Source organism: Syngnathoides biaculeatus, chromosome 14, assembly GCF_019802595.1.
Source record: "Syngnathoides biaculeatus isolate LvHL_M chromosome 14, ASM1980259v1, whole genome shotgun sequence".
Classification (NCBI taxonomy): Eukaryota; Metazoa; Chordata; class Actinopteri; order Syngnathiformes; family Syngnathidae; genus Syngnathoides; species Syngnathoides biaculeatus.
In genome coordinates this window covers 21,547,424-21,562,695 of record NC_084653.1, presented here as the reverse complement: position 1 = coordinate 21,562,695, position 15,272 = coordinate 21,547,424, and the positions used below count along the sequence as shown (strand labels likewise).

At 40.6% G+C, this 15,272-nt stretch overlaps 2 protein-coding genes across 8 annotated transcripts in view; one reads left to right on the top strand and one right to left on the bottom strand.

Moving 5' to 3' along the window:
* The first annotated feature begins 480 nt into the window (after positions 1-480).
* tmem41aa (transmembrane protein 41aa) lies at positions 481-5,471 on the top strand. Its single transcript, XM_061841533.1, has 5 exons — positions 481-756; positions 1,568-1,718; positions 1,802-1,963; positions 2,837-2,975; positions 4,097-5,471. Exons 1-5 carry the CDS (start codon positions 581-583, stop codon positions 4,324-4,326), a joined length of 858 nt encoding a protein of 285 aa, XP_061697517.1. The 5' UTR covers positions 481-580; the 3' UTR covers positions 4,327-5,471.
* Positions 5,472-6,681: 1,210 nt separating this feature from the next.
* Positions 6,682-15,272, bottom strand: part of igf2bp2a (insulin-like growth factor 2 mRNA binding protein 2a) — a 75,500-nt gene continuing 66,909 nt past the window's right edge. For 6 of the 7 annotated variants that reach the window (XM_061841743.1, XM_061841736.1, XM_061841742.1 and 3 more), the window contains one exon: positions 6,682-15,111. In XM_061841743.1, coding sequence (XP_061697727.1) covers positions 15,013-15,111 — 99 coding nt within the window. In that variant the 3' untranslated portion in view covers positions 6,682-15,012. The remainder of the gene's footprint in view (positions 15,112-15,272) is intronic. The other variant, XM_061841738.1, reaches the window with a different exon arrangement.

The following is a 15,272-nucleotide window of genomic DNA, read 5'->3' as shown; positions in this document are numbered from 1 at the left end:
TCAAAAAGACACTCCCGTGCTTGGCTGATTCCTGATGATACGCATGATACACTTTATTCATTTTTGCCATTAAGTTATCCGTAATATATGCTCATAAACACACACGTCGGAACTACAATTATTGCCTAATTATTGTAAAAAAATATATTTAGAAAGTTACATCATAGTTTTGGCGGTTCGCTGTTTTCGCCGTTTCTGCTTGACACGTGACCCAACTGCTTTAGAATATGCTCTCGTGTGTCCTTTTTGCAATAAAAATACGATTATTGGCTACACATTTTTTTATTCCAATAATCGTCAAAAAAAAGTTTTTACATTTATTTTAAGGGAGCTCGAAATGACAAATGACGCCAGCATAACTTTGAATACAACAGCCAATCATAGTAAAACAACGTGTGTCCTGGAGCCAATAATATTAGAGTAGGGCGTGTCCTGCCTGGAAAATGTGCGGGAATCCTCATAACGCGAGGACGGTTTTTTCAAGGGAAGTGACGTCAGGGTCGGTGCTCGCCACGTGACCCGGTTGTTTTTGTTTCTTTCCTGGCTGAAAACAAAAACCAACACGAAAGGACGCGAGTGAATGGAGAATATGCGCTCACTCGTCGGGCTTGCCGCTGTGGTGGTCGCCGCTACCGTCTACCTTTATTCGCTGTCTCTGTACCTGCCGCCCGGACCGGTGAGATCCGTTCACACCGCCGGAGCAGAAGGGACCTCCGGGTCGCCGGCCGCTGAGAGCCCGGAGGACACGAGCAGCAGGTTGGAACGTTTCTCCCAATATTTTTAGTTGGAGGATGCTAAGCTAGCTAATCCTAGCATGGTCAGTGTTACATGACTTGGAAAAAACTTGTTATCAGATCGATATTTTGTCAGTATGTTTGTAATATGTAAATACAGTTTTGTTATATATATTTTTTGCAATCGCATTATCTGACATGTAAATCTAAATTCTACGTGACAAGAATTTATTTAACATTTGACATTAAAAATGAATAAAAAATACTTTTGTTTAGGTGATGTTCCAATTGCATTAAGTGTGTTAAAATTATACACATTATAATATATTTTTTTTTAATTAAAAAAAAAATTTCAAATGACAGTATTCATATGATACTATAATTACAACTGTATTTATTGTGCTTTTAAAAATGCACATTGTAAAACATTTTTCTCCTTTGTTAAGTTTGTTTCTCTCAATTTAAGACCTTCTGATCATTACGGTGTTATATTGCCATTTCCCCCCCTAAATATTTGACACTTTGTTCGTGTCAAATTACAGCTTGATTAATATTTTTTTCCCCGTACTATTAAAATATCTGCTCTCCCGCGACCCTCATGAGGATAAGCGGCTCAGTAAATTGATGGCTGCGTATTCTCTATTCCTTTTCCTCCAATATATTTACTTTCTCAAAAACAACACTTAACCGAAACTTGTGTCAGTGTTAGAAATTTAATTTTAAAATAATTTCTTCTCTCTCCCCCCACAAAAATAGCAATATTACTATTATAGTGGTCTACTAATATGTCTTCTCCTAATATATATATTTTTAAAAATTTGTTTCTGCGTCAGGTTGAAGTTCCCGTCCAACTTGGAGGACCTGCGGGAGCTGTCGGCGCTTCTTCAGTTCTACAAAACGGAGCACACGGCCTACGTGCTGCTGCTCTTCTGCAGCGCTTACCTGTACAAGCAGTCCTTCGCCATCCCCGGATCCTCCTTCCTGGTAAGATCAGACGACCATCGGCCGCGACGTGTTTCCCCGACGCTCGAGTGCAATTCTGAGCCTTTTTTTTTTTTTTGCGGCAGAACATCTTAGCGGGAGCCATATTTGGCCTGCACCAGGGTCTGCTGCTGGCCTGCGCGCTGACCACGGTGGGCTCCACCGCCTGCTACTTCCTGTCCCAGGCCTTTGGCAAGCGCTACATTGTCAGCGTCTTCCCCGATAAAGTGGCTGCGCTCCAGAGGAAGGTGAACACACACACACACGCGCAGTATACACCGTAACAGTTTTTCGAGGTGCGAGCCGTCAGTCGGATCTTTTTTTAAGTAAAAATGTGAGCTACTGCGTGGATCCGTTGGCGCCACTGATCTAAAAAAAAAAAGAAAAAAGACTGGATAACGCATACACGTCGAGCGGTGTGTCGATTAGTTGAAGCCAGTTGGCCGCCATCTTGGTACTCCCAAAATGTGTGGAGGACACAGTTTACAGGTTGGATTATGGTGGGGTTTGTTCTCAAAGTTTGGCATGTAGAATTAAAACTGGTCATGTGAGCTCGAGATTTTTTCAGTTCTGGTAACATGAAGGATTTTTAATTCGACTTGGTAAGCCAAAAAAGGCGACGTGCAAAGGAAAGACGTATAACACTAACTACCAAGAAAGAAACCTTGCATATTACCCAGGGCCCAATTTTCTTGACATGTCAACTTTTCCCCAAATACGCTGTGAAGCACTACCATCATAACGTCGCAAAAAACATTATTTGTCATAAAAACATGACATTTTAAGTCAATCACTTTGATATATTTTGGGAAATAAAAAAATGCATATGCTAAACGCATTGTTTATTTGTTGTCTCTGCGTCTTTGCAAAGAAACTTTAACAGTGTCGAAGTAAATCTTTCTAATTTACCTGTGGAATGTTTTCTCACAGCCACGAAACTGGCAATTAACACACAGGTGGGCACAGTTGTTTTGGGAGTATCAAGATGGCGGATGCGACTCCAGTTTTGGTGGCCAATGAGCCATCGGATTAGTGGTTGCCACCCGACCCGACAACCAATTTTTTTGGAGGCATCCCAGAATTGTTGCCGCGCCTTCATCGCTTGCGCTCTTGCTTCCCAGGTGGAGGACAACAAGGACTGCCTGTTCTTCTTCCTTCTCTTCTTGCGGTTCTTCCCCATGACGCCCAACTGGTTCCTCAACATGTCGGCCCCCGTCGTCAACATCCCCGTCGCTTTCTTCTCCTGCTCCGTCTTCATCGGTAGGTGCGGCAGCGGGACTGCGGCGACGTCTCGTGCGTTTGCGTACCGCTTAGGAGTCGCGGGCGAGCTACACGGTCGTAATTACATCTTCATTACAAATTCTGACTCAAGGCTCGCGCGTTTTCAGTGTTTTCCAAAAATCCCGATTATCAGAAAACTTTGGGTTGTTGAATATTAACTCTTCAACTTTTCTCCCTTTATTTCAAATACATTCTCGTGAGATTACATCATTGCAATATTGAAACTTAATCCTCATAAAACGTACATTTATTCAGGTAAAATTATATATGTTACAAAATCCTCTCTCTGAAAGTGTCATTTTAAAACTCTTCTCTTTTGGTACGGGCTTTAAAAATCTCCTTTTTTTTATACCCATAAGTAACTACTCGTCTTCTCCAAGTGTCAATTTTTTTTTTTTTTTTATGGTTGGTGACAGTAGTTACGTACTTTGTCATAACTATGAGTTTCTCAAAAATGACAAGTTTTCCCCAGAAAATTGCAACTTCATATTACACATTTTTTGTCAAATTTCAACTTACTTGTATTAACACTTTCAGTTATATATGTATATATATTTTTTTTTTTTTATAAAAAAAATCATTTTATATATATATATATATATAATCATTTTTTAATAGTACAAAATATATTTATATAACTTAGTGTTAATACAACTTGAAATATATATGTATATACGTACATAAACACATATATATAATGAATAATGAAAAATAAATTAAATTGAAGTCAACAACTATATATATAGTCATTTTTGTAATAGTAAAATATATATATATAACTTAAAGTGTTCATACAAGTAACTTGATATATATATATATATATATATATATATATAAAATGAAAAATAATAAATGTAATTAAATTCAAGTCTACAAAGGTATATACGTGTGTGTATATACCTTTGTAGACTTGAATGGAATTACATTTAATTTTCTGGTTATTTTAAAACTATTTAATGAGCACAAGGGCTGAGATGGATTTATAAAAAATGTTCCTCCCATGTCAAATCCTGCCGAAGGAAACGGAACGACCAGTTAAATGACAACTAGCGTACCTGCAGCCGCGTCTTGAACGCACGGTGTGGCCTTCTGTCCGGCAGGTTTGCTGCCCTACAACTTCATCTGCGTGCAGACGGGCGTGATGCTGGCGGAGGTGTCGTCCCTGGACCACCTGTTCTCCTGGCAGCGCCTCGGCCAGCTCCTGGCCGTGGCGTGCGCGGCGCTGCTGCCCGGCGCCCTCGTCCGCCGCTACGGCCGGCGGCGCCTTGGGGCGGCGGCGGCCGCCGCGCACGAGCGCAACGGACTCCCCGACGACAAGAAGGTCCAATGACTGTCTGTGCTGGATTGTTTATTCGGACTACCGGACTCGCCCGACGCCAGTACGCCTATGCGGGACATATTCAGAGAGGGAGAGGCACTTGAGATTGTTCTGAACGTCTTACCTCACAGCAGTATTGAAACTTTCCTGCTTCGACCACACACTTCAGAGAGAAGTGCTTTATTTGGAAGCAAAACAGCATTTTGTATCTTAAATGTTGCATTAGCCAGTCCAGAGCGTACCCCGCCTCTCGCTATTTGGTGTCAGCTGTGATTGGTTCCGGGTCAGCCGCTAGCCGAACAACGACAGAACGGACGGATGTTCTTCTTCATTTTTAGCAAATGGACGTATACTTCACCCAGGCAGCAGAAAGCCTGTGAATTATTCACACAATGAAACGGACCTTTCCGATGGCCATCTTAAGCTCCGCCCCGTCAGCCATGTCCCACAAGCTTCCAAAATGGCGACTGAACAGAACAGGTTTGAAGTTGATTCTCAAGCGCGTCTTCCAGATAATATTGCGGTATGTTTTTTGCCAAATGCGTCGGACTTGTCCAAGAGAGTTCTACAGAGAGGTCTCAACTATTTCACGCAAGGATATGTGCACGGAATTAAGATTTTGATATTGTCCATATTTAGTTGTACGTGTGCGCTTCCGCGAGCCTTAATCCATCGTAGAGATTTCGTCAACTGTGTTTTGGCTTTGGAAAATGAATCAAACGGGCCGCTTGTAACCCTTTCATCAGAATTGCACGTTCTCCAAGCGCATCCGAGGACCATTTTCTTCGTAATGTTAACTTTTCCGAGCGCACGCGACTGACAACCAGCGTTGCTTGTGGGACAATATGGCGAGAGGGGCGTGTCAAGCCAGGGGTTAAGACAACTCGGCTATCTGATTGGCTATTATTGTACGAGTGGTTGACAGGTCATAAAGGTCAAGCCCGAGTTGATCATGAAACCTGGGAGAGTGCCGAGACGAAAAAGGCCACAATATTAGGGACACCTGCACAAGCCAAATGCAAGAGCGGCATTATGCAATCCGCTTTGATGAAAATTTTGATTGGCACTGTCTGGGGTGTTTCGGATAAAAATGTGTTCATGTCATTTTACAACAAACAAAAATCTTCGTATGAAAATAAAGTATTTTTTTCCCAATACTACAGCTTTTACTTTCTTTTTTATTATGATTGCAACAAAGTGGAAGTGAAATGAGGAGTTTATATGGATGGACAATTTTTTTTAAAATAAAATGCACATTTTTAAAAATTTCATTATTTTAATTAATAATTATTTAATTTATTTTTAATAATGAAATTTAAGCTATGGACTAACAAATGTTTTGAATATCTGAAAGGCAAATGGATATATTACTATGTTTTCAGATCAATTGATGTTTTAACACGGTGGCCATGCTCACCTTGACAACATCCAACTAACTCCACATGTGATGAAAATTTAAGTGTAAATATTGAGTCAGTGACCAGCTGTTGTTTCAGCTTGTTTGAAAAAAAAATATTATATATATATATATATATAAAATATATATGTTTTATATATTTTTTTAAAAATATAACACAAAGCAATAAAAAAAAGTGTTAAAAATATAAATGCCGATAGTAGAAGGCATCCGAGGCTTTCTTAAAGAGACAAACCTCGCAAAACGGGCGACATTCAAAATGTTCAATATGATCATGAAAATAGAATATATTTAATCGAATGACTCATTTGATCAAATATTGTAATTTGATGTTGACTGTAAAAATAAAAAACGTTTAGAATTTCACACTTTTTATACACAGTTAGCGGAGCAGTGTGCGGGATGTAAAATTATTGTATTGGTATTTGAAGAAGGCAACTTCTCAGCTAATCCTACAAATCATTATTGTTATTAATATTATTTTTAAAAAGAAGAGCAAAGGATCAACTTTCAAATGGTGTTTTATTGCTCAGATCCAGGTTTGCTCAGCAATACAGTTCACTCACAAGTCAAACAACAGTATGCTCGGGGACCGGAAAGGCACGGATCCGGCCGGCGCCACAGTGTCAAAACGCGGATCCCGCGTCAGTCCGGCGCACGTCGCCCGCGACCTCGTGACGTGTTTTGAGACCCTGGGACGTTGGAGGGGTTTCGCTTGTCCAACACGCACAAATACGCGTACACACACTATGTGTAAAACCGCGAGTAGAAGTTTAGTGCTCTACGTGGCGTCTGGCATCCAAACGTCGTTGAACGAAAATACCGCTGCGCTTGTACTCGTCCAATGCCCTTCGCGCTACCGTGTCCGAATGTTCTATTCTTACACACCTGGACCCTCTTGTCAATCGCCTTTTGTTTCTTCATTACCTCCGCCAACAAAAATAATGCTGTCTTTGTCAGTCACTGGGTTTATACGCACATACAAAAAAAAAAAAAAAAAAATGGACACCAACCACTATTAAGGCCACACTGAAGAGAAAAATCGATAATTATATAGCAAAAGAATCGTAATGCGTTTGTATCCTCGCTTATGAGTTGTTATGAGTTTAATTCATTTTGTGATTTGTGAAGATTTATAACTACCGTGACATTGATGTTGACTTAGTTAGCCCACCTATGGCATTTTGCATTGTGCGTTTGCATTTGACTTTCCTAAAAGCAAAGTTATGAGGAAATACATCAAAGCTCATTGTCTTTATTTAGTGTTTAGTTTGACAGTAAATTTCTGTTAATTCTTGTAATCAAACGTTGAGCTCATAATTGTTTTTTTTTATTATGTATATTATGACATTTTGGTCTACAAACACTATATATATATATTATTGAACTATTTCAATTTAATTGCTATTATTGTATTGCTTTTTTCTCTTCAGTCTGCTCCAAAGTACTTCTTTTGCAGCCTCAATTCTTATTTTTTTTTCGTGTCTTGTGAAAGTTGTTTTTTCTTTATTCAATTTTTTTCTCCGCATTATGATACGACACGGGTGTCAAACCCAAGGGCCCCGGGGGCAGATCCAGCCCGCTGCATGATTTTATGTGGCCCGCGAGGGCAAATCATATGTATCAACTTTCATGATTTTTTTTTGGTTCAAATCTGTACCAAAATTTCAAATCGTCATATCATAAATGATAATGTTGAGATATTTATTTTGAGGTATGTTACCGAACAAAAAAAAAACAACTTTCTTTCGGCTTGTCCCGTTAGGGGTCGCCACAGTGTGTCAACAGTTGAAAAACCCATTACTCTCGATTTCTGATTCCAAAACGAGTTCATAAGTTTCATATGTAAATTTGATGAGGCGGTTCAAGATTTTTATGGTTTCATAGTCATAACGCCCCTCCGAGGGGAACCGTAAGGAAAATAACGGCCTTCTTGTTATACTACTTTAACAGCAGTGGTTTGTCTATTGACTATGCCCCTAATTGTCATGAAATATCTTTCTTTTTGTAGCATTTTAAATTGTTTTCTCCTAAAATTACAATATTATTCTCATTGTCTTAAAATTCACATAAAATTAATAGGATTTTGTCACATAACATCCAGCTGATCCTCATAATTCAATTGCTTTAATCTCTTTTCTTGTATGACCATAAATCGCCTTCAATCGCGTATTACAACTTATATTTATTTAGTATTACGACTTGTAAAATTACAACTTTATTTTGTAATTTAGTAAGTCATCTAGTCATCTTTTTTTTATTTTTAGTTTGGCCTTAATTCTCCTTTTACATAAGTTATTTTTGTATTCTTTTATTATCATTTTCTCTCTTCAGTGTGGCAAGAACACTCCTTTGAATTTAGGAAGACGATAATTCTTTGCAGAAGTCTATAATAATGTTTTTTTTTAGGGTGCGGGGGGTCTTAATAATGACGCGAATTACTGTTTCGACCATGGCGGAGGTCCGCGTTCAACGGAGTGCCCTTTGCCGTTTTGCGACTCCAACGTCGACTCGCGCGGTCTGAACCCACGGCGGCGCTGCTGAGTGTCGGCAGCAGTCTAAACCGAAATGAAACTTAAAGCTAAGAATCATCCAAAACAGTGTCGGTGACGAGAAAACCGGATTGACAGAAGACAAAAAAAAACAAGGAAACAACATCTATCCAACCACTGTTGTGATATGACTAAAACATCGCTAATAGTACATCCTCAGTGATGTGTGTTAAGTGTTGTTTTCAGGTACTGAATATTAAAATCTAGCAACACCCCCCAAAAACCTTAGAAAACACCGCAAATCCTCGCTAAAGGAAGCGCGTCGCCTCGCAACAAGGTCGGACCTCGGAGAGGGAACCAACGCTGCGCTTAAAAGCGTCCCAAAGAGCGGATGGCAGAAAAAACAAAACAAAAAAAAAACAGACCGTCAAGTAAAAGGTCAACTCGCAGATAGCGGAGCACCCTCGGGTGAGGGGCCGGGGGTGCCGCGCTCAGCAGCTAAGATGGGGGAGAAGGAGGCAGGGAGGCTGGCTCCGAGGAGCGGCCTCGGGCTTTTGCGTGTGAGGTTACTGTTACTATGCGTGTGTTCACCGGGACTCCGACATCATCGGGGTTAAAAAAAAAAAAAAAAGGAAAGAAAGAAAGAAAGAAAGGTCAAGATAGGTCAGCCTTTGATTCTGAGAGGTAATTCTCAAATAAACACAGCACAAAATTAAAAACAAAAACAAAAAACGGATGAGGGCAAAACGGCGGTGACGCCCGGGTCACAACAGGAAACAGGATATGCCTTTTGCGCGAGATGCGTTTTGTACACGTTTTTACGCTTCCGTCATCTCACGTCCACTAGTGTCACCAGCTAAAAGTTCTACATTCTACACATTTTTTTTTTGTTTTCAAGAGTCAGTGTATTTTTGCAGCTCTGTGTTTCTTTTCGTCTTTTAAAAAAAATAATAATAAAATGAAAATCCCCAACGGAGAATTACACAGTTGGTGTGTTACAAAATTCCTTTTCACAGGTCAATTTTTTTTCCCCCCTCCTTGGAGGGGGGAAAAAAAAAAAGAAAAAATTGGGAAAATTGGGTCGGGTCTATTATTTATCGGTTGCAATAATGCCGCTAGTGTCGTTGGAAAGCCCGTTTAATTCCCTTTTAACCCTCTCTGAACCAAATAAAATTTTGTCGAGAGAAAATCTGATCCTTTCATAAAATGATACTCTGGACTTAAAATTTTCGATTATATTAAACCTGGACGGGGTTTAAGGGGTTGAGGAAGTCAGCAGCGCTGTCTCACACTTCTCAGCTTGTGGGCTCCCCTCTCAGCTCCTCCCACATTCCCAAAATACACGTTTTAGCTTCATTTAAGACTTAGCGGGACACTTCAAACACTGCACCACGTTAAATCAGCTCCCTTTAGGTAAGTCAATAGTTTTTCTTCAAGACGAGGAAACGAAGGATACAGTGCAACAGTAACAGTTTGAATGGTGTAAGGTACTATTATGATACAGAAATACCGACAACTGCATTTGGTATTACCGTAATTTCCGGCCCATAAAACGCGACTTTTTTCACACGCTTTGAACCCTGCAGTTTATGCGGTGATGCAACTAATTTGTGTTTTTTTTTCCCTAACGGCCACAATTGGGCACTCGAGCAGAAAAGGTAAGAGTGAGACCGGTGGAATATAAGTGCAGAGGAAGTGACTTTTACAGGTATGTTTTTTTTAACCAGCTCTGTTAGCGCTGTGCTAGCATGTTGCTGCTGTGTAGCTGCCGTGTCTCAGTGATTTTTAATGGTATGTTTTTCTTTAACCGGCCCTGTTAGCGCCACGCTGGCGTTAGCAACTCGGTAGCGTTAGTGCTACGCTAGCACCACGCTAGCGTGTTGCTGCTGTGTTACTGCTGCGTCTCAGTGATTTAGGTATGTTTTTTTTTTTTAACCGGCCCTGTTAGTGCTGTGGTAGCGTGTTGCTGCTGTGTTACTGCTGCAGCTCAGCGAATTAGGTATGTTTTTTTTTTTACCGGCCCTGTTAGCGCCGCGCTAGTGTTACTGCTGCGCTAGCGTGTTGCTGCTGTGTTAGTGCCGTGTCTGAGTGATTTTTACCAGTATGTTTTTTTTAACCGGCCCTGTTAGCGCCACGCTTGCGCGTTGCTTCTGTGTATCTGCCGTAGCTGTTTTTTTTTTTTACCGGTATGTTTTTGTTTTTTTACCAACCCTGTTCGTGCTACTGTGTTGTTGCTATGTTAAGATAACCTAAGGTATTAAAACTTTGAAAACTCTTACTGTGTACCATCTTTCTTTACTTTATAAATATCTTGTGTTTCATTGTGGGCACTTGGGGCTTTTACACAGTTGCAGGGCCTACGTATGTACCAAATAGTATTTCCTTTGCAAATGTACTGGGTGAGGTTTATAATCTGCCCTCTATAGGCCGGAAATTACGGTATTTTGGCTGCTATTTGGGAATTTAGTAAGCATGAGACAGACTTTTTTTGTGTGGTCTCTATCTCTCATGTTCTCTGTGGTAAACCCTCATAATCACATGATCATATCTCATAATTGCCCCCGCATTTGGTTATTTATACACGTTTTGAACAGGAGAAATGGTGGCAAGTTTAGCTCAACATCAACATCATCAACAACCCGAATGAGGGAGGACAAGCGCCATCGAGAACGAGTAGATCCAGTTGCGCTGCTCATCCCACAAATGCGGATTCCTTAGAAACGTGGTATCAGTTAAAGTGGAATTAGACCGGGCTTTCCGATGGTCCACGAAGGTGGATGGCTCGTATAATCAACCCAACACGAATTTCCTCAACTTTTTGTTTTATTCTTAGGAGGTACAGTTGGTTAAAGTTTCTGTCGTCGGATTTGCATTTGTTTTCTTCCCCCATCTTTTTTTTTTTTTTCATTTTCCAGCAACGATGTTATCGATGTAATCAGTACACGACATCGCCGATCGGACCCCCGTTCCACAATTATCTTCTTACGCAAACCATTTTGGAACTCACGCGTCAGCAAAGAAGTCACACGACAATGACTACGCGTGACAGGAGATGGCTCGTCGGGTTTTTTCTTGCGTTTTTTTTGTTGTTTTTTTTTTTTTGCTCGTTTTGTAAATTCATTAAAAAAAAGAAAAGGGATCAAAATGATCAGTTAACAAGGCATACAAAATGTGGGTTGGGGGGGGATTGAGGGGAAATGAAAGATTGGACTGAGGTACCCTGAAGCCTGAGGTAGATCACAATACTGACATGCGCGCTGTTTACATCCTGCGGTGGTTCATTTTTTTTTTTAACTGTTCTCCCATATTTTTTTTCAGCTTTTTCTCCTTATATTCATTTTCAAGAAAATAAACACTTCCCTTCAAAACAATATGGCAGTGTCCCACTGAGGGCCCAAAAAAAAAAAAAAAAAAGAACAGGACTTTTCTTTTGTTTCATATCAATAGCTCTCATCACAAAATAGGAAAAAATAGATTCATAAATATTACTCTTTTTTTTAATATATATATATTTACACACGCGCACAGACACACGCACACATGGAGGAAGGTGTGGCAATAACCTTTGCGATGTAGAGTGATAAAATAAGGCTTTTGAGGGACCCGCATGGCCAGCATCGGACATAAAACTCAAGAGTGACAATCAATGTCTGGCCTGCTGGACAAGGCGAGGGCTGCTTTGTTATCTTTGTTTAAGATTTAAAGTGGAAAAAAAAAAATCAAAAGGCTGCGTTTGATACATTCACAGCTGTCACGCTCCACCCTTTTTTTCTTCTTTTTTTTTTTTTTTTAAACAAAGCTTCCCAGACCCCTGAGAGGGTTAAAACCAGCCCGCTAACGTTGTGCCATTGAGGGGGGCACACGTGCGCCGCCCCTGCCTTCACATTTGCCTCCATGCAAAAAAAAAAAAAACTACACAGTCATCCTCACACAACAACACCCTTAAGGCCGAGTGTGCGCACATTCAAATACCCAGAAACATTTTGCTGTGATGTCACGCCGCTCCCTAGATTTAGCGTCGCGTTCGCTCGTGTGCTGCATTTGCTCACGTATTATGACATTTACATTTCGAACAACGGAAAGCAAGCCGGCGTGTGGACCGGGGGGCTGCAAGGCTAGCGTGGCTGCTTTAGAGCGCCTCGTTGTCAGCTGTGAGTGCATACACGTCACGGTGGAAAACGCAGATGTTGTGAAATGATAATCAATTAATAAAGAATTTTGAAAATTCAATGTGAACATTACTTTTATTTTCCAGAGAGTTAATCAAGGAAAAGTAGCCGATCGCTAGCTCGATTGCTAATCATTTATTTATGTCTTACGACGTAAGAAATTGGGTAGCGGAAGTGACATCACATGAAAAGGTTCTACTGACTAGTGGGACTTAATATTAGTCCATTTTTTTGGTCTATCATTAGGACCACGAAAGTTGTCGTTATCAAACTGTTGCGCATACATATGCATCTCAATAAATTAGAATATTGTGGAAAGCTTCAGTTCGGTAGTTAAATTGAAAAAGTGAAACGTACCGCACGGTATACTATATAGATTCACTACACAAAGAGTGAAATATAGCCTGCTTTTATTTTTGATTTTTCATGATTATCGCTGAAAGCTAGCAAAAACTCCAGAATTACCATCCCAAGAAAATAGAATCAAATGATCACAATTATTTTTAATACAGAGCTCGTGCACCTACGTCATAAAATCACATGACTTTTGTTTACCTCGCCATATTGCCAGTCAAGCTAAGCATTGGTCAATGATAAGTCGGTTGGAGACGACACAGAAATATGTCCCAGAGTCTTGTCTGACACCGTCAGACATTTAGAAGGTGAAAATGAACGACGGTACGTGGAAAAATGAGATAAACTCGGCGAAGAGGACCCGTATTTAATGCTGAAATCGATGTTTTCACCGATAAGAAATTGGACTGTTAATTCACTTCCGCTTGTTTCAGACAACTGGATATACACACGGATCAGGTGAGTCAGTCGTCGAGATTTACACAGAAAAGTTTGAAAGCGTACATTAGTCTGGACGCGTACGAATACTTTGTTGCTGGATTTGTTCTCAATCAGGAATAAATCCCACATAGTGATGGTTTTGACGGCTTGTGAGCGCGGAAGCGTGTTCGGCGAACACGTTAACATTTGCTAGAATCCATCGATCTTTTCACCTAATATTCAATACTTTCTTTTTTTCATTTTGGCTTGTCCCGTTAGGGGTCGCCACACCAATATTCAAATAAACGACCCCTGGTTTTACACAAACTCGCATTCATTAACTATGATTGAAAAAAAGACGATGGTTGACGGCTCGTGAATGCGGAAGCGTGTTCGGCGACACGTTAACCTTTGCCGGGATCCATCAATCTTTTCAGCTAGTATTCAATACAAATACGAATATTTAAATAAATGACCCCTGGTTTTACGCAAACTCACATTTATTAACTATGAATGAAAAAAAAAAAAGAGGACGGAGTCGTTTCCACGGAACGTACATGGAAGCGATTGTGGCCCCACTTAACCTCCGTCAACCTTTGCGACATGCGATTTTTTTTTAAATATGTATTATTCTCAAATGAGCCAACTTGGCATTACAAATACTTTTTGGTAATTTGAGATTGAGAAGAATAATTCCTACCTGAAATGAAGTGATTGCTACACAGGCATGTGTGCATTTTGTTTAGGCAGTATCCATCACGTTTAATTGCCGAAATCAATCAATATTTTCTGGTCTTTTCAGCTGGTGTTCCATAGAATGATCTCTTTGAATATCTGTCTCGTCTGTTGTGACAACCAACAGCACAACAGGTGTTGGGTATTGTCAATATTCTGCTCCGGTTCAATGTCGCCCACAATGTCGAGCAGCTTTTTGACCTGCAATATGGCGCCGTGAAAATGGTGACGTCACATGCACGAGCTCTAAATGAATCCGTTCGGGATCTGCCTTCAGAAAAGCATTTTCCTATGAAATCAATCTGTCCAATGTACGAGTTTCACTTTTTCAATCCATCTACAGAAAGTTTACTACCATATTTTAATTTATGGAAATGCATTTATGTACTGTACATAACAGGCGAGGTGGGGATCTCACACGTTCAAATATTCTTGATCCTCCCCAAATAACATACAGTATTTGACTGATGAGGATGAAAAGGGCGGGAGGAAAAAAAAAAGATTGATGAGAAGCATTGGCACACGCACACACTCACAAACGTTCGCGCAGAGGCTTCTTTAAAAAAAAAAAAAAAAAAAAAAAATCACCATATTTCCAAATAGGGCTTGTACTTTTAGATTTTTTTTTCTTTTTCCAAAGTTGGGGAACTGCTCAATGTGGTCGCTCTTGTAAATGTCAATAAAGTCGTCTACCCTGTGTTAATACTGCTAAGGATAGTTCATCTCCATCTTGTTTTAATTGTGTCGTTAATACAGTCGCTTTATCCGTGTTAGGCCTACAGTACGTTAATCCAACTAAAGAGAACAAATACGCAGGGTGACGTGCTAGTTCCTGTTTTACCGTGTGAAGACGACGCTTCTCCGCCTTTTGTTGTTGTTCTTGCGATATCAGTATCCTGCTGCGTGTGCTGTCGCAGGGCTGGCAGCGCACGTGAACGACGCTCACCGCCTTTGGCTCTCACTCGCTTCCCCTCCTCGATGAAAGTTCTTTGGTTATTTTTTTGATCCCGCCGCTGCTGGTCTGCCCTGCGCGTTCCCTCTCGGGCCGCGGCCGTTGTCTGACTAGAGGTCTTTGTCCGTTTTGGGGAGGGTTACCTTCATTGGCCGCTGGTCACTTGGAGTGTTGTGGTGAACTGGCGGCGCCTCGCTGGTGTTTGTGTTCCTGCTGTTTGACCTGCTGAATGATCTCCCGGATCTTCCTCTGTGCAGTCTGTTTAAAAGTGCAACGCGTTCGGGGTCAGGCCAATCCTAATATAGCCGTACACTATGTACTGATACAGTACGGAGATGAAACTCGCAAATCTGCACAGTCGAGCATGAAAAATCACGCGCGTAAAATTTGTTGTGAACAGAAATACATAGATATTGAAA